Consider the following 19,030-nt stretch of genomic DNA (forward strand, 5'->3'; position numbering starts at 1 on the left):
AAAATAGGAAAACAATATGAAGGAGATTCTAAATGCCAAATGAGTAAATAGAGGTAGTTATGACTAGAAATTCAGGGAGGGCTCGAGTTTGGCTGGGATGACCAAAAAGGCTTTCCAGGTTAATACAGAGCATCAGAAATGTTTTGAGGCTCAAGTTTTCCACAGAGGAAAACAAAAGGAGGAGAATGCTTGTTGTCTTTGGAGGATAACAAGATGATCTGCAATAGCAGGCACTAAATTTGGCAATGAGGCCCCAGCGTGGGTCTCTAAGTAGCTCAGAGCCGACCCGATAATGTGGTGTTTTAAGATTAAACTTGTGCCTGGAGTGCTGCAGTCCATGGGGTCGCAAAGAGTCGGGCAAGACTGGGGAACTGAACAAACTTAAATTACCCTGCCGCAGTGTAGCAATGGCAAGCCACTCCAGTACTCTTGCCTAGAAAATCCCATGGATGGAGGAGCCTGGTAGGCTGTAGTCCGTGGGGTCGCTAAGGGTCAGACACGACTGAGCGACTTCACTTTCACTTTTCACTTTCACACATTGGAGAAGGAAATGGCAACCCACTCCAGTGTTCTTGCCTGGAGAATCCCAGGGACGGGGGAGCCTGGTGGGCTTCCGTCTATGGGGTCACACAGAGTCGGACACGACTGAAGTGACTTAGCAGCAGCAGCAGCAGTGTAGCAGGTGAGATTTAGCTCTTGGAGTGCGGGTGCCCACGAGGGGGTGCTATTTCAAAACACAGGCCCACTTGACTAAGGCAGTAGGAACAAGTAGCAGGTAAAACGTCAAAGAGGGTGCTCCGACAGTTGGGCCGATTAAGAAAATAAAAGGATGAGCTAAAGGTAAATATCTCCTTCGCGCTCCGCAACTAGGTCCTCAAGCGCAACACAAAATCATGCTTTACAGAATGCCTGTACCACGTGCCCCTCAGGCTCTGCTGAATGCGACTACTACTCCCAGGCTCCCTCGCGAGGCCAGTGCCGTCTTCCAGGGTGCAAATCGATATCTCCGCTCAGTCTTCTGGGATCCGTAGTCTTGCAGGGTCTCTCGGGAGTTGTAGTTCCCTTCCCACAATCGGCTGGGCGAGGCGGCGCCGGCGATTAGAGCTGCGCTGGGTGTTCAGGGGCCAAGATGGCGGCGCGCCGGGGACGGAGAGACGGAATCGCGCCGCCTGCGAGTGGGGGCCACGGCCCAGACCCTGGCGGTGGAGTGCGCAGCAGCGGTTGGGGGAGTCGGAGCCAAGCACCATATGGCACCGTGGGCGCTGTGAGTGGCGGGGAGCAGGTGAGAGACTAGCGGGCGGCCCGTGGCTGGCTGCAAAGCGGCGTGTGCCGGGCGGTGACACGTGGACGCCACAGGAAAGGGAAGAAGCATTCGGTAGTCGATGCCGGGTGGGTGCGCGAGACGGGTTGGACCGAGCGGGTCTGGGTCGTTTGCTGGCGGATATGAGGGCAGAAGCAGGCTTCTTATGGCCATTGCTTCAGAACGCTGGAGGGGCAGAGCTGGGTGTCTGAAACCTGGCGCATGTGTGTGGGGGTGATCAGGCATTCAGACTTAGAGTAATAGAGTAAGACCTTCCTCTAAGGATGCTGAGTGGGGGGGTACCTCTAGCCCCGCGCCGCAGTGCCTTTTCGGAGCCACGTGGGGTGGGGGGAGCGATTTTCCCGGGAGAACTTGTCTGCTTCCCCTCCCCCTCTAGGCGGCCCCGGCACCCACGTGGGTTGGGCCGGGGGCGGGGGGGCCGCGGGTCCACGTGGGGGCGGGGAGGGGATGTCCACGTGGCTCCCGCTCCAGGCTACCCGGCACCTGGTTTCGGCGCTGGAGCCGCACTGCTGGGAACTGGGTGTGTCTCAGCCGGTCCCGCCATCTCCGATCGGCCCTGGGGGCCCCTGACTGGGAAGGAAGGTTGGGGCTGCTGGAATCAACTTTGCTCAGAACCTTGAAGGAGTTTTTTCCTTCTGCTTTGGCCCGCTTCGCCTCTCTACGACGGATGGTGAAGGACTTTCCAGATGTGCGTGTAGTCCTGCTGATGTCGGAGTGTGTTGGGAAGGGTAGAGGGCTGAGGTTGAAGGGCTGTGGAATGAGCTAGTGGCGGCTTCTGTCCGACCGGCTTGGGGTGGCTTATGAGTCACAGGCGCTGGCGTTTTGCTTGCTTGTAGTCTTGCCTCCTAATTCAAGGGGTATGGGAGGTATCAACGTTTACATGGGGCAGACTTAGGTAAAGAAAGGGAATCCTTTCTTCCTCGCTTTTCCTCCAACATCTCTGGAGAAGGCAGCTAAGGCCTGTTCTGTGAATTGATATATAAATTGAGATGGTTTGTGTTTGAGCTTTTCTGGAATTTTTTCTGGGGATGACAAAAGTTGGAGGCGGTTTGAGAACTATTCAACACTAGTTGAACGTTTATTGAGTGGGGGGAAAATTCTGTCATAATCTTTTTTTCTTGGTCTTCAGTTCTTACTTTTAAAGTGTTATCGTCCTACTCCTCAACAGGGTTTCTTAAAAGTTCCCACCCAGAGTGGAGGTGGGCAAGACTTAGTTTGGACTGTTATCTCTCTTAAGCAATTAAGCTGAGTCCTTGAAAGCCTTTTTTTTTTTTTTTTTTCGGTTTCTAGGTGGGAGTTGGGCTGCAGGCTGCCAGGTAATATCAGTTCTAGCAGAGCAATTCAGGCCTTGGAGGGGGGAGATGGCTTCTGGGGCTCTAACTTGGAAGCTGCCCACCTCCTCTTCTCTTCTCAGAGGCCACATGCTGTGGGGCTGGTGCTGCCCACCCCACCCCTTTGTGGGGAGAGGCAGGAAGGACCCATGATCCAACTGTAATCAAAGTTAGGTGGTTGTTTGGAATTGGAGAAGGTGTCATGGAGAGATTGTTCACCACAAATACACACAAAGATGAGTATGTGGAAGCTGGTCTAGTTAGCCAGGTGTTGGGATTCCATCATGTTCAGACGTAGGGGATATTGTGGTAAATCACACATGGCCCCTGTCCTCCAGGATCCTATGTTTTTATCACCTTAGACAGTAAATGATGACGAGTGAGACAAAAGGAAAGTGCAGCATGTTATATAATCAGCAGTAGTAATTTACCTTGCAGGGTCTGGGAAGAGACATTTTAAAGTGAGACTATGGGGGAGGGGGAATGAGGAGCTTTCCTCAGAGGGAGAAGTGGGTGAAGGCCTTGAGGTGGGAGAGAACATGGCTTATTGGAGAAACCTGTATGGCTGGTGTGGCCAGAGAGAGTGGTGAGAGAAGACACCCTGGAGGAGTCTGGTGGGGGGATACCAGGACCACTGTAATCCACTTAAAGACTTAAACCTAATGCTGAGATCAGGAAAATACCCTTGGAGGGGACTAGGGAGGGTCTTCAAGAAGTGATCAAATGTGTATTTTCAAGTTTGTAGCTGATTTTGAACCCTGCAGGGACAAGCTGGCTGTGGGAAAACCAGTTGGGGGGGGGGTTACTAAAGTTAGAGATGCTGGTGGCTAATACTTTTAGCATGGGCTTAGCCTCTCCATGATCCTTGGTACTCTGGGAGCTGTGCTGTTTGGAGGTTGGGGGAGGGGTGGGTGAGGTAAGTTGAAGAGGGGGTTCTGTGACTGGGTTTCCAGTACCTGTCAGATGGAAGTGGTGATGAGTGGGGCATCGTTTTGGGATTCCAGCCTAATGGCTGGGTCGGGTAGGTGACAAGGCAAGTTGAGTTGCATCCTTTTTGCTCACCTAGAAGTGTTTGCTGAGGCAGGTGCTATTCAGGTGCTATTTGTAATTATAGGATTGTGAAGGTCTGGGAGGAGTGAGTGCCTAAAACCTGCCACCTTTCTCTTCATCTTTAGGAGGCCTGGCCTCCTAAAGTGTCCCTAGGTATCCTCTCCTCTTGCTGGGCTTTGTAACTCTTAGGCTTGATTGGGAAGGTAGGGAGGGTGCAGTCACACCTGTTGCTTTTTTTATTTTGGGAGAGGTACAGAGTTTCTCTTTGCTGCCAGAGGAGAGGGGAGACTGTCTTGTCCGTGTTTGTTCCTCTTCTCGGGTCTTTGCATCATCTATGGTTTCTTATAGGGGAGATACCTCTACCTTTGGCCTCCCCAGCCCTTCCAGGCACTTCTAGCCCTGCCCACACCCACACTCTTTGACAGGCCTGGGCGGGCGGCTCCCTGCCTGACAAGGCTGAAGATGTTGCTCGTTCTCAGGGAATAGATGGGGTGGGGCTTGCCCGTCCACAGAATCAAGCTTTCTCTTCTTTTGCTCTGACTGGGCAGGGAAGAGACTTTTCCCTTCAACTACCTTTGTGAGGTTGGGTGGCACACTATAGTGCCTTTAGCACAGAAATTGGAAATAAATGTGACTATCACTCATGGTGGTTAAGATTGGGATTTGAGCTAAGCAGACGACAGAGGTGTAAGTGGGACTTGAGGGAGGTAAGCTGGTTGTCGCTGGAATTGCCAGCTTGCTGACTTCCTGTCCTTCGGTGTGTTCCTGAGAATGTTTGTCTTCATCATTGCCGGCAGATGACTCTTCTGAACAATCTTGGTCTTTCTGATGTTTTTACTCCCCAATTTATCAATTTTGCAGGCTCCACGTATTTCTAGTTGGAGTCTAAACTTTTTTTTTGCCCAGCAAGTCCAGAGGCGTGGCTGTAGTGGGGATCCTGCTGAATCCGAGGCCACTGGTGGAGGGCTGGGCACCTGGTTCACAGAGTGTGTCAATAGCTGCCCAGGGGGCCTTTCTAACCTTATCGTTTTTTGCCCCAGGCGCTGCACGAGGAGGGTGATGATTCTGGCTTTGTCAGTCTGTCTCGGCTGGGCCCCTGTTTGAGGGACAAGGACCTGGAGATGGAGGAGCTGATACTGCAGGATGGGGCGCTTCTGGGGACCATGCACAGCTATATGGATGCCTCCCTCATCTCCCTCATTGAAGATTTTGGTAGCCTTGGAGAGGTGAGCTGGGACTGGGCTTAGAAGTCTTTAAGCAGGAACTTTGGCTATGACTTCCTAAACCTTGGTTCCTGGATACTCAACCTGAGTCCTTGAAGTGTGTTTTTATTTCTAGGTGAGACTTAGGTTGTATCCCATGTAAAAGTATGCCCTGGCATACATAGTCCACAGCCTTTCTCCCTGCCTGGGCCCCTGACTTACATGTCCAAAGGGTTCTAATCTTTGTCTTGAGTCCAGTTCCAGCTTAGTCAAGGGCTGTCTACTGAGCATCCCACATCTTAACTGAGGGAGGAGAGAGGATGAAACAAACTCAAGACTCAATTTTGAGAGGTCTCTGTTGATACTAGAGAGGTGGTGGATGGTAGTAAATGAGATTGGAAATGTAAATGCCCCCTGGTCCTCATGTCTCTTTCTGGCAAATTGAGCTGAATTGAGCCCAGGAGAGGGATTCTTCTGGCATCTAGTCCTTCTCAGTGGCCTGGTTAGGATAGTGGTGGTACCTTCCTATTGTCTTTCCTGAACAGAGCAGATTATCTCTGGAGGACCAGAATGAAGTGTCACTGCTCACAGCTCTGACGGAGATCTTGGACAATGCAGATTCTGAGAACCTCTCTCCATTTGACAGCATTCCTGACTCAGAGCTGCTCGTGTCACCTCGGGAGGGCTCCTCTGTAAGTGTGGGACATGGGGAAGGGGTGTGTGGTTGGTGCAAAGGTTAGAACCACATCCGTGGGCCTACTCATAAAGTTCTGAAACACAAACTCATTTCAGGTCTTTTTCTCCCTTTTAGCTGCACAGGTTGCTCAGCCTCTCTCGGACACCCCCAGAACGTGACCTCATCACCCCAACTGACCCACTAGGGCCCAGCACAGGCAGTAGTAGAGTAAGTGGGGTAAGCCTGCCCTAGGGAGCCTCATAGACTCCCGGAGGGGAGGAATATGTGGGGACAGGCCTGGAAAAATATATTCCTGGAGAAAACGCCTATGTCTTGTTTTCTATCTTGTAGGTTGAGATGGCACTCGCAGATCCCCCTTGGGACTTCTCTCCACCTTCCTTCTTGGAGACCTCCTCCCCTAAGCTTCCTAGTTGGAGACCCCCAAGGTCAAGACCCCGCTGGGGCCAGTCCCCTCCTCCCCAGCAGCGTAGTGATGGGGAGGAAGAGGAGGAGCTGGCTGGCTTCAGCAGTGAGATGCTTGCTGGGGAGCTCAACAACTCTGTGAGCAGCATCCCAGACTTCCCCATGCACCTCGCCTGTCCTGAGGAGGAAGAGAAAACAGTGGCGGCGGCAGCAGAGATGGCAGTTCAGGCAGCTGGAGACGAGAGCATCTCCTCCTTGAGTGAGCTGGTGCGGGCCATGCACCCGTACTGCCTGCCCAACCTCACCCACCTGACAGCACTCGAGGATGAGCTTCAGGAGCAGCGAGATGACTTGACACTCCCTGAGGATTGTGTGGTGCTGGAGATTGTGGGTCAGGCGGCCGCAGCTGGTAATGAGCTGGAGATCCCAGTTGTGGTGCGACAGATCCCTGCTGGCCCCCAGCCTGTGCTCCTGGATGACACACTAGAGGTCAGTCCGGCCTTGCAGCTGCTCATGCCACCACTAGAGGCGGAGACAGAGGCTGCTGTTCCCAAGGAAACCCTCTGCCATGAGGATGAGGGCTTGTCGCTAGACTCAAAGGAAAAGTTGGAGTCAGCCTCCATGTTGGAGCCTAAGGAGGTCATGGAGCCAGTGGCGCCCAAGGGGCCTCAGAACCCACCAGCCAATGCAATGCTAAGTTCCCAGAGGGCTCGAAAGGGCAGGAGGAAGAAGAGCAAGGAGCAGTCAGCTGCCTGTGCAGAGGGCTACACCAGGAGGCTGAGGTCGGCCTCTCGTGGGCAGTCTACAACTGTTCCAGAGGTGACCTCCCAGGGAGGCAACCTGCCTCAGGAGGACCTTCAAAGAGAAGTTGGGCCTGCCCATGGTAGAGGGAAGCCCCGGGCTTGGGCTCGGGCCTGGGCAGCTGCCTTGGAGAAGCCTAGCTCTGCGAACTTGGAGAGCAGTACTGAACAAGCTGGTCCTGCTAAAGAAGATCCTGTAGACCTCTGCCCCAGCCTGGTTGACCCTATCCAAGCCAACCCTGTTTCAGCGCATCTATCACTGGTTGAGTCTGCTCAAGCTGGCCCCATGCCACTTAACTCTGTTGAAGCTGATTCCACTGCAGTTGACGCTGGTCCCACTGCGACTGACACTGAATCTGTTGACCCTGTGCTAACTAACCTTGCTTCAGCGAACTCAGAGCTGGTTGACCCTCTCCCAGCTGACCCAGTCCTGGCTGACTCAGCAGCAGCTGGCCCTGCAGTGGTTGTTCCCATCTCAGACGACTTGCCTCCCATTGACCCTGTCCTGGTCAAGTCAGTGCAAATTGACTCTATTCCCAATGACCTGTCTCCAGTTGACCCTGTACTAGTTAAGTCTAGGCCAACTGACCCCAGACGTGGTGCAGTATCATCAGCCCAGAGGAATCCAGCTGCCCAGCTCCTCCTGGAATCAGAGTCCTCAGGGCCCCCAAAGGCCAACAGTCCTGAAGTCAGGGAGGTTGTAGGTCCTCTGAAGGGAGAAACTGGTACCAGTACCACAACCCAGGAAGCCAGGCCTCGGCCTCTTAGCCTATCTGAGTACCGGCGACGAAGGCAGCAGCGCCAGCCAGAGGCCGAAGAGAGGACCCCCCAGCCTCCAGCTGGGAAGTGGCCCAGCCTCCCAGAAACTCCCACAGGGCTGGCAGACATCCCTTGTCTTGTCATCCCTCCAGCCCCAGCCAAGAAGACAGCTCCGCAGAGAAGCCCTGAGGCTCCTCCTGAGGCTTGCTTTGGGTCTGTGGGCCCCAGCCCTGCCTCTCCTAGTCCTGAGCCACTTGCAAGCAAACCTATGGCCTCAGCTCCTACTGAGCAGGTGCCATCCCAAGAGAAACTGCTGCCAGCAAGACTGCCACCTCCTGCTGTACAGCCCATGCCCCCTACAATGCCCACTGCTCTGCCTTTTCCCACGGGTGGGCTGGGCATGACTCCTGTGCTGCCCCTTCCCACAAATGGGCAAGCTGTGCCCAATCTGCCCCCACCACCTCTGCAGCCTCCTAGTGTTCCAATGTCTATGGGGCCAGTGCCACCTGATCCCTATACTCACTATGCCCCTGTGCCACCCTGGCCTTGTTATCCTCCTGTGTCCCCATCTGGCTATCCTTGCCTGCCCCCCCCACCAACAGTATCCCTAGTGTCTGGTACTCCAGGTGCCTATGCTGTGCCCCCAACTTGCAATGTGCCTTGGGTACCTCCTCCTGCCCCAGTCTCACCTTATAATTCCAACTGTACCTACGGGCCCTTGGGATGGGGCCCAGGGCTGCAACACCCTCCGTTCTGGCCTGCTGTTCCCCCGCCTCCTTTGCCTCTAACCTCAGTTGGAAGAGCTGTCCCCCCATCCACAGTGGAGCCTGGTGGCATCCCAGCTGGCTCTCCTGAAAGTGTGCCAGCTGTGCCAGTGGCTCCTCCCCTCAGTCTTGGGGCAGCTGGCCAGGGAGCTCCACAGACAGAGCCCACCAAGGTGGAGGTCAAGCCAGTGCCTGCATCTCCTCATCTGAAACACAAGGCGTCCTCCCCGGTGCACAGCCCTCGGATCAAGGCTCCACCGTGTGTGCCTGCTGAGAATGTGGCTATTGAGGAACCTGCATCAGAGAGGCTAAAGCCTGAGCCGCAGGAGACTAGGCCCAAGGAGAAACCACCCTCTCCTGTTGCCAAGGCTGTTCCCACACTGGCACCAAGGCAGAGCGCTACCACCAAACTGCCTGCTGTTCACCCAGCCCGTCTAAGGAAACTGTCCTTTCTACCTACCCCACGTACCCAGGGTCCTGAGGACGTGGTACAGGCTTTCATCAGTGAGATTGGTGAGTGCCACACAGTTCAGTTGGTGTGAAGAATGGCGTGGGAATTGTGTGAGGAGTGTCCTCCATAAAACAGGATAAGCCTCCTTGATGGGGCTTGCCTTTGTTAGAATTCTTGATAGAAGTCTGGTTGGTTTGATTCTCTTTCTCAGGGAGTGTTGCTTCTCTGGTTTACTTACCACAGCGGGCAGGGGGTGCATAAGGAGAGAAGCGAGGTGGTTTGGAACTTCTGGGACCTGTGTGCTCAGTGGATAGGGGCAGGTTTCCAATCCTGTGTTGTGTGCTTCCACAGGAATTGAGGCGTCGGACCTGTCCAGTCTGCTGGAGCAATTTGAGAAATCAGAAGGTGAGGAAACCCTTTCTGTTGATGTTTCTTTTGGGCCCAGCCCTGTAGTTGGTTAAACTGGGAGGAGGGAGAAGGGGAGTCTCTGCCACTAGAGTGGCCCCCTAATTGGAATGGGAAGACAATCCCACTGATGCAATCCAAGCCAGGGAGAGGGTACAGCATGACAAGAAATATAAAGAGTGGATGGATGGGGAGATCCAAGTGAATTGGGGACATTTTTCTAGAGGGAAGTAGTTCTCCAGCTGAACCTTGGAAGACAGGAATTCAGAGAGCCTACATGTGGTGAATAAAGGTAGAGGTACAGGAAAGGCCACATATGGTGTGTTTGAAAGGCAATGGCTAGTTCAGCTTCTCAGTACAAGTGTGGATCTATGTGCTGCGGAGGATGCTATGTCGTGTTCTCAAGGAGCTTATGCTCTAACTGGGGAGAGGAATCTGCATTAATGACTCCTGAATTAACAATAGGTATCTGTAGTACAAGGCAAAGTGCAAGTGTAGATCAAGAGTAGCTTATAAGACTAGCAAGTTAATCAGGTGGATTATATAGAACCTGGAATGCTAGGCTTAGGAGTTGGGACTCGGTCTCAGACTCAGTGGAGTGTGTGCTTGTTCTTAAGCAGAAGAGACATAATTAAAAATAGTTCTTGAGTACCCACTGGAGGAGAATGGATTTCTTTGGGGAGACCCCAATGGAGTATGTAGGCAAAATGGATTTTCCTCCTTTGCATCTTAAAGCCAGCGTTTCTGTACCTCCTCAGCATGGAACGTCTGGTTGGGCTTTTAACTAGTATGGTTTCTTTGCAGCCAAAAAGGAGTGCCCTCCCCCGGCTCCTGCTGACAGCCTGGCTGTAGGAAACTCAGGGTAAGTATGGGGACATGAGTGAGTTACCCTACAGCTGTTGGTCAGCAGCCGGCTGGCGCTCCAGGACTGTCAACTAGATGCCTCTGTTACAGGGACATTTAGTCAGCTCTAAAGTCTTTCCCTGTTCCCCACCCCCGGCTCAGCCCATCACTACTGGGCATTGTCTTGGGTGATGCATAGGAGGATATATATGAACCATCCTCTGGCTGATTCTGGTCTGGGGTTTCAAATGGTGATGCCTTTTATGTTCTGGCGAGTTGTGTTTGGGGGGGTTTCTTTCCTTTATTTAACAGGCTTTAAGGTTGCTCAACACTGCTGATGGTGTAAGAAAAATCGGGGGAGGATGTTCATGGCTAGGGCTCCCTGACTCCTTGGAGGACACAGGCATCCTGGACCTCCTTGTTCCCCATTCTTCCAGTACCAAGAGGCCTTTTTTTTTTTCGTGATACCCCATCTTCTTCTGCCAAGCATATTTTCCTCCACATTGATTTTGGGTTGGTTTGAGCCGGGCACAAAAGGCTTCCGGCTTGGAGGAGGTGGCGGGTATCAAGGCCATAGTCAGCCTGCCTCCAGAAATTGGACAGAGCTGAGACCCAACTTACATAAAGTTCAGTCACTAAGACCCTTTTTGTGCTGGAGGAGAATGATTGGGACAGTTTGTGCCCCCCATTCCTCTCTGCACGTACCCCTTTCCTATTGCTTCATGAGGAAAGCAGATGTTGAGGAGGCAATGAACCAGGCTTTCCCTTTTCCCCCCGCCAGCAGCGTTGACACTCCCCAGGAGAAGAGGCCCCTAGACCGGTTACAAGCCCCAGAACTGGCCAACGTGGCAGGTGGGTTCAGGGTGGGGAACTCTGCCTTTGATTAGTTTATGCAGCAAATGTTTGTGCCCGCTCTGCACCAAGTGTGTTTAGGTGTTGGGGATACGGAAATCTGATCGTCGTCCTCGAGGTTCTCACAGTCCAGGGGGCAGATGTGTAAACAGATGAGCATGTCAAGTATCAGAGGTTGTTTGTCAAAGAAACCCGTTTGGTTTATAGTGGGGTCTGAAGAGGGACTGTCAGAACAGGGTTATACAGAAGGTAATCCTCAAATCGGAGGCTTGAGAAAATCACTGATACCAGGGGCATTTGAGGTTGTTGGAACAGCTTGAGTGAACTGAAGAAACAGAGCCAGCCTGGTATAGGTGTTTTGGGAAATGGTGAGTGGTTCGTTTTGGCTGGAGTGTAGTGGCTGATCAGGGTGGTGGGCAGAGCTCGGAAGAGAGAAAGCTGGAGTGTTAAGTAGGAGGCCAGGTTATGGGAATTTGGCCATGTTAAGCTGGTTGGATTTTATAATGTCTGTTGAAGAAGCAATTGAAAAAACCTTAGCAGTTTGGTTTTAGAGTGCTTCCTCCAGCGGGAATGTAGAAGACAGGTGGACAGGTGTGATGCCAGAGGTAGGAGATTATTAGATGATTACATGAGTTCAGGGAAAATGCAGCCCGGAAGTCAGTCAGTACCAGGGGCAGGGGGTGAGTCTAAGAATGAAGAGGTAGACAGGACCTGGCCACCAGCTGGGTTTGGGCAGTGAGAGTTCAGGAGGACTCTAGCCAGTTGGGTTTCTGTTGCTGGTCTCCAAGATGGGGAACTCATGGGAAAGGGCAGTTGTAACAGTGGGAGAAGTTGGGCTGCTGATCAGTGTTAGTACACTTTGTGAAATGAAGTGGGGGTCTCTGGAGCCTGTATACACAGTGTTCAGAACTGTAGAATCAGATCTCATCTTGCTATCTCCATCCTCCCTCCCCTCACAGGGCTCACCCCTCCAGCTACCCCTCCCCATCAGTTATGGAAGCCCCTGGCTGCTGTCTCTCTGCTGGCCAAAGCCAAATCTCCTAAGTCCACCGCCCAGGAGGGAACCCTGAAGTCTGAAGGAGTTACAGAGGCCAAACATCCAGCTGCAGCCCGCCTCCACGAAGGGGTCCATGGCCCTAGTCCAGTCCATGTGGGCTCTGGGGACCATGACTATTGTGTTCGGAGCAGGACCCCCCCAAAAAAGACGCCTGCCCTAGTCATTCCAGAGGTGGGCTCCCGATGGAACGTCAAACGCCATCAGGATATCACCATCAAGCCCGTCTTGTCCCTGGGCCCAGCCACTTCTGTGCCTCCAGGCACAGCTGCCTCCCAGAAGCCACTTGATCACAGGACTAGCAAAGAGCAGGCAGATCCCCAAACTCCTTGCCTTGCCCCGTCTGCCTTGCTGTCCCCTGAGGCCTCACCCTGCCGGAATGACACGAACACTAGGACTCTCCCTGATCCCTCAGCCAAGCAGCAGTCAGTGCGCTGTTATCGAAAAGCCTGCAGGTCAGCCAGCCCCCCAAACCGGGGTTGGCAAGGCCGCCGTGGCCGCAGCAGCCGTTCTGTCAGCTCTGGGTCCACCCGGACCAGCGAAGCATCTTCCTCCTCATCCTCATCGTCGTCTTCCTCATCCCGATCCCGGTCCCGATCCCGGTCCCTCTCCCCCCCACACAAGAGGTGGCGAAGGTGAGCTCTGATGACCTGTTAGGTTCTCTCCGCTTTGGAAGTTCTCTCCTCTGGCTTACTCTGAAAGCTTTTGCACATTGAGTTTGATGAACTTTCAGGCACTAATAAGGCTTTTCTATTTCTGTCTTTGGCTTTTGTCTTCTTCCCTTTTCCTGGATTTGAAGGAGGCAAGCTGTGAAAAGATAGTTTCTGTCCCCTGTTGGAGATTGGGATATCTCTGAGATCTTCTGCTTCCTAGAGACCTGCCTTGGGAGAGACCGTTAGGGTTTGGTCTTGACCATGTTGATTCCTTTGCACTGTATCAGTCCTTATTTCTTGTATTTTTCTGGTAGATGTGGGATGGTGGGCTAGTGGGTTGTTAATGGCAAATAATCCTTCCTTTAATCATCTGTTGAGGAAAGAGTCTGGTGTTCTTTGGGTGTCACTGTGGCCTCATCTACTTTTTGGGAGTACTTTTTTCTCTATAATAGACCCCAATTTTTCCACTCCATCAATGAAGAATTCTTGGTTTTTGATGGTGAAGCTTATCTTCAGGTACGTCATCTACTACAGGTCTAGCACAGTCACCTTCCCTTAATGCCATAATCATAGTACTCCTGTGAGACATGAGGGGAGCAGAGTTCCAGAGACACGGGGCCTGCCTGCCCTCCCACCTTTCTCTTACATCCCCCACCCCCCGGCTAGTTGTAATATCTAGGGCCCAGCCCTTTATCTCTGAGTCTCTATTATTTTTATTCTTTCTGACTTGTTAGATGTTCTTCTATTTTTAATTGCATAATTGACAATAAATAAGATCAGTGCCCAGATACTCCAGAACATGTAAAGTTCATGAGGTTCTCAGTTCGCTTTTCTTCTGCACCTCCTCTGCTTTTCTCTGCCTTTGGTCCTGAGGTTCCTGACAGGGAGGCAGGGCTGGGGCCAAGGTGAGGTAAGTGGATGATACCTACACTCCTCCCATCATTTCTGTGTGATCTTTTGTTCTCTAGGTCCAGTTGCAGTTCCTCTGGACGTTCCCGAAGATGCTCTTCCTCTTCCTCCTCCTCATCTTCCTCCTCATCTTCCTCCTCCTCATCATCTAGTTCCCGAAGCAGGTCCCGCTCTCCATCTCCTCGCCGGAGAAGTGACAGGAGGCGGCGGTGAGCATGTTTTCAGGGAGTTGGTGCATCTGGGGTGCAAGAGCCTAAGAGTTCTGAGACTTGAGCTGTCTAATGTCTAGGGGGCTTACAGCACCTTTTTCTCTTGGCAGGTACAGTTATCGTTCACACGACCATTACCAAAGGCAGAGAGTTCTGCAGAAGGAGCGTGCAATAGTGAGTAGAGGAACAGGTCCTAGGAGGAGAGGGCTTGTCCCTGAGCCGTAACATGAGCTCACAGAGCCATCTGCAGCTCTGGCCTTGGCTCATGGTGTGTCAATTTTCCTTGACCCAACATAGGAAGAAAGAAGAGTGGTCTTCATTGGGAAGATACCTGGCCGCATGACTCGGTCAGAGCTGAAACAGAGGTTCTCTGTTTTTGGGGAGATTGAGGAGTGCACCATCCACTTCCGTGTCCAAGGGTGAGGTTGGGCCCTAAGGTCAGGATGTCCTTCCTGTCCCATTATCTGTCTCAATGCTTTGTCTTTCCTGATTGCTCTGGTTGCTGGGCAGTGTAGGACACCTTCATCTCTACAGTCAGAGGGTTGGCCATTTGGGGAATGAGAAGAACCTCTCCAGTCCCTCTACCCTGGGGAGCTGTCTTTTCTCCGTGGCATGTGCCCAAATAGCCATCTCAGCCTCTGTCTCACCCTCCCCTCCAGTGACAACTATGGCTTCGTCACTTATCGCTATGCCGAGGAGGCATTTGCAGCCATCGAGAGTGGGCACAAGCTGAGGCAGGCAGATGAACAGCCTTTTGATCTCTGCTTTGGGGGCCGCAGGCAGTTCTGCAAGAGAAGCTATTCTGACCTTGGTGAGTGGAGGGAGGCCCTCAGCCTTTGGTATACTCCATCTCCTCCCTGGAAGAGTCCTCAGCCTTTTGAGAGGGGGTTTAGTAAGGCAGACTTGTCTTCCTCTGATACATGAAGGATTTAAAGGGTGGGATGAGAGGAGAAATGGGGGCTCTCCTGTCTTTTGACTTAAAATTCAGGAGATTTTAGCTCCATCCATTATAGATATGAGAGGTAGCTGGCCATTTGAGGACCCTGTGGTTGGGAGGTGTACTCAAAGACACCTTGATGTTTGTCTGTCTCTACCTTTGTAGACTCCAACCGGGAAGACTTTGACCCTGCTCCTGTAAAGAGCAAATTTGATTCTCTTGACTTTGACACATTGTTGAAACAGGCCCAGAAGAACCTCAGGAGGTAACCCTGGGCCCTTCTCCCCCATCCCCTTTTCTTTGGAGGTGCCCAACCTCCTCCATTCCCCTTCCCCAGTCTAGGGGAGAGCTGCTAGCGAGGAGATGACTGTTTTCTAAAGAAATGGAAAAAAGTGAAATAAAAATGTAATACATCAGATTTTAAGTGGTATTTGTTTTTTATAATAGGCTTTGAATCACATTAACTTGCATTCCTATGTAACATGGATGGGGTTGAGGGGTTCCCCCAGTGTATGGAAAATATAAATAACTATGCAGACTAATAAACATGAACTAGAGAGAACTGCCAAGTGCTGTTGTGCTTTTTTCTATGGTGCTGGTGCCAGAGAAGTCACTTTTCCTCTCTGAACCCAATGGACATTCCTACTTCCATTTGATTCCTAGGACCACTCTTCGGTTAGGTGCAGAATCCTATTGGACTTGAAACTTCTCTTTAAGAGTCTTGTCAGTGAAATCAGTCATCTAGGGCAGTGCTTCTCAGACTTTGAAAGGGTAGCTAAATCTGGAGATCTTTTAAAAGTGTGGATTCTGAGTTATGGGGTGGGCCTTGAGATTCTGCATTTCTAACAACTGTGGTGCTATTGGTCCAGGAAGGAATTTGAGTATCAGGGACCCAGAGGAAGTTCACACCTGTTGTAAATAAAGGTTTTTGAAACTGAGGCTTGAGCACAATGCTAGGCATTCAGCGGGTGCTCAGATGTTTATAAAGAATGCATGCAGGTGAATATACCTTTGGGAAAGAGGGACATGTAGGAATTATACCAAGTACAGGGGAATGCCTGTTTTGAGAAAGGCAAAGAAGTGTGTCCTTTAAGAAAGTGAACCCTTACCTCCCTGAGGGGCGTGAAGGAGAAATAGTCTAGGGGTAGTAGACAGGATTGTAGGGATTGCTATCTGCTAATGTGAACTGACCAACCTAGATACCATATTAAAAAGCAGAGACATAACTTTGCCAACAAAGGTCTGTCTAGTCAAGGCTATGGTTTTTCCCGTGGTCATGTATGCATGTGACATTTGGACTGTGAAGAAAGCTGAGCGCCGAAGAACTGATGCTTTTGAACTGTGGTGTTGGAGAAGACTCTTGGGAGTCCCTTGGACTGCAAGGAGATCCAACCAGTCCATTCTAAAGATCAGTCCTGGGTGTTCTTTGGAAGGACTGATGCTAAAGCTGAAACTCCAATACTTTGGCCACCTCATGCGAAGAGTTGACTCACTGGAAAAGACCCTTATGCTGGGAGGGATTGGGGGCGGGAGGAGACGGGGACGACAGAGAATGAGATGGCTGGATGGCATCACCGACTCTGTGGACATGAGTTTGAGTGAACTCCGGGAGTTGGTGATGGACAGGGAGGCCTGGCATGCTGTGATTCATAGAGTCGCAAAGAGTTGGACACGACTGAGCGACTGAACTGAACTGAATGTGAACTGAAATATGGAGAACTTGAAATTAACTTGATAGGCCTGGGCACTGATTGATAAATTTGAGTACTCATGACAGAGAGGCAGTTGAGGGGTTTTCTAGTTCTTCCACAGGGAGGATTCATAGTGTGAACTGTGACCCAGGAGGTAGAAGGGTTATTTTCAGGATTATCCGTTTGAAGAGATTGCTGCTGTCGCTCCAGTTTATTGAAGAAAGTAGGGAAAACCACTAGACCATTCAGATATAACCTAAATCAAATCCCTTATGATTATACAGTGGAAGTGAGAAATAGATTTAAGGGACTAGATCTGATAGATAAGAGTGCCTGGTGAACTCTGGACGGAGGTTCGTGACATTGTACAGGAGACAGGGACCAAGACCATCCCCATGGAAAAGAAATGCAAAAAAGCAAAATGGCTGTCTGAGGAGGCCTTACAAATAGCTGTGAAAAGAAGAGAGGCGAAAAGCAAAGGAGAAAAGGAAAGATATAAGCATCTGAATGCAGAGTTCCAAAGAATAGCAAGGAGAGATAAGAAAGCCTTCCTCAGAGATCAATGCAAAGAAACAGAGGAAAACAACAGAATAGGAAAACGAGATCTCTTCAAGAAAATTAGAGATTCCAAGGGAACATTTCATGCAAAGATGGGCTCGATAAAGGACAGAAATGGTATGGACCTAACGGAAGCAGAAGATATTAAGAAGAGGTGGCAAGAATACACAAGAACTGTACAAAAAAGATCTTCACGACCAAGATAGTCACGATAACGTGATCACTGACCTAGAGCCAGACATCTTGGAATGTGAAGTCAAGTGGGCCTTAGAAAGCATCACCACGAACAAAGCTAGTGGAGGTGATGGAATTCCAATTGAGCTATTTCAAATCTTGAAAGATGATGCTGTGAAAGTGCTGCACTCAATATGCCAGCAAATTTGGAAAAGTCAGCAGTGGCCACAGCACTGGAAAAGGTCAGTCTTCATTCCAATCCCAAAGAAAGGCAATGCCAAAGAATGCTCAAACTACCGCACAATTGCACTCATCTCACACGCTAGTAAAGTCATGCTCAAAATTCTCCAAGCCAGGCTTCAGCAATATGTGAACCGTGAACTCCCAGATGTTCAAGCAGGTTTTAGGAAAGGCAGAGGCACCAGAGATCAAATTGCCAACATCCGCTGGATCATGGAGAAAGCAAGAGAGTGCCAGAGAAACATCTATTTCTGCTTCATTGACTATGCCAAAGCCTTTGACTGTGTGGATCACAATAAACTGTGGAACATTCTGAAAGCGATGGGAATACCAGACCACCTGACCTGCCTCCTGAGAAACCTATATGCAGGTCAGGAAGCAACAGTGAGAACTGGACATGGAACAACAGACTGGTTCCAAATAGGAAAAGGAGTACGTCAAGGTTGTATATTGTCACCTTGCTTATTTAACTTATATGCAGAGTACATCATGAGGAACGCTGGGCTGGAAGAAGCACAAGCTGGAATCAAGATTGCTGGGAGAAATATCAATAACCTCAGATATGCAGATGACACTACCCTTATGGCAGAAAGTGAAGAGGAACTAAAAAGCCTCTTGATGAAAGTGAAAGAGGAGAGTGAAGAGGTTGGCTTGAAGCTCAACATTCAGAAAACAAAGATCATGGCATCTGGTCCCATCACTTCATGGGAAATAGATGGAAAAACAGTGGAAACAGTGTCAGACTTTATTTTTTTGGGCGCCAAAATCACTGCAGATGCTGATTGCAGCCGTGAAATTAAGACGCTTACTCCTTGGAAGGAAAGTTATGACCAACCTAGATAGTATATTAAAAAGCAGAGACATTACTTTGCCAAGAAATGTCCGTCTAGTCAAAGCTATGGTTTTTCCCATGTCATGTATGGATGTGAGAGTTGGACTGTGAAGAAAGCTGATCGCCGAAGAATCGATGCTTTTGAACTGTGGTGTTGGACAAGACTCTTGAGAGTCCCTTGGACTGCAAGGAGATCCAACCAGTCCATTCTAAAGGAGATCAATCCTGAGTGTTCATTGCAAGGACTGATGCTAAAGCTGAAACTGCAATACTTTGGCCACCTCATGCGACGAGTTGACTCACTGGAAAAGACTGATGCTGGGAAAGGTTGGGGGCGGGAGGAGAAGGGGACGACGGAGAATGAGATGGCTGGATGGCATCACCGACTCTGTGGACATGAGTTTGAGTGAACTCTGGGAGTTGGTGATGGACAGGGAGGTCTGGCGTGCTGTGATTCATGGGGTCGCGGAGAGTCGGACACGACTGTGCGACTGAACTGAACTAACTTTTTCCCTTCATGAAGCTGACCTGGGAAGAGTTGTCTCATGGGCAAGTCAAGATTGAGGTGGACAGTTTTTAAGATTAACACCTCACCACTACCACAGATAATCTGAAGGGCCCTCGGTAATGGAGTTGGGAGTACAGAGGTTGGGGTGGTATTTTGAGAATGGGCCTTCCAGGGTGTTGAAGTGAAGATGGAGAAGAGTGGGAATCCACTGGCAGCGCGAATAGGGGACGGTTGTATATGTGACCAACTTTAGAAAATTCAAGGTCAGCTCAGGCCCGCCGACCCACGCCTTACTCTGATAACTGAATGCCAGGGGCGCGAGTAACCGCTGCACTGAGAAAAGTGGCTCCAGTAGGAAGGCAAGGCGCGGGAAATCCGAAGCTTTCCC

At 50.9% G+C, this 19,030-nt stretch overlaps 1 protein-coding gene across 5 annotated transcripts; it reads left to right on the forward strand.

Annotated features, from left to right (window-relative positions):
* The first annotated feature begins 1,091 nt into the window (after positions 1–1,091).
* On the forward strand, positions 1,092–15,682 carry PPRC1 (PPARG related coactivator 1). 5 transcript variants are annotated; one of them, XM_055424793.2, is made up of 14 exons: positions 1,092–1,282; positions 4,743–4,928; positions 5,450–5,596; positions 5,716–5,817; positions 5,932–8,839; positions 9,129–9,182; positions 9,987–10,044; positions 10,807–10,877; positions 11,837–12,566; positions 13,553–13,702; positions 13,813–13,876; positions 14,000–14,121; positions 14,362–14,513; positions 14,805–15,677. In XM_055424793.2, exons 1-14 carry the CDS (start codon positions 1,130–1,132, stop codon positions 14,906–14,908), a joined length of 5,001 nt encoding a protein of 1,666 aa, XP_055280768.2. In that variant the 5' UTR covers positions 1,092–1,129; the 3' UTR covers positions 14,909–15,677. The 5 variants fall into 5 exon arrangements, with proteins under 5 accessions (XP_055280768.2, XP_055280769.2, XP_055280770.2 ...); XM_055424794.2 differs by having other exon boundaries at positions 10,810–10,877; XM_055424795.2 differs by having other exon boundaries at positions 5,716–5,808; positions 14,805–15,676.
* Positions 15,683–19,030: the final 3,348 nt, after the last annotated feature.

The sequence above is a fragment of the Moschus berezovskii genome, chromosome 12 (genome assembly GCF_049115385.1).
Source record: "Moschus berezovskii isolate FMDL1 chromosome 12, NW_MosBer_1.0, whole genome shotgun sequence".
Classification (NCBI taxonomy): Eukaryota; Metazoa; Chordata; class Mammalia; order Artiodactyla; family Moschidae; genus Moschus; species Moschus berezovskii.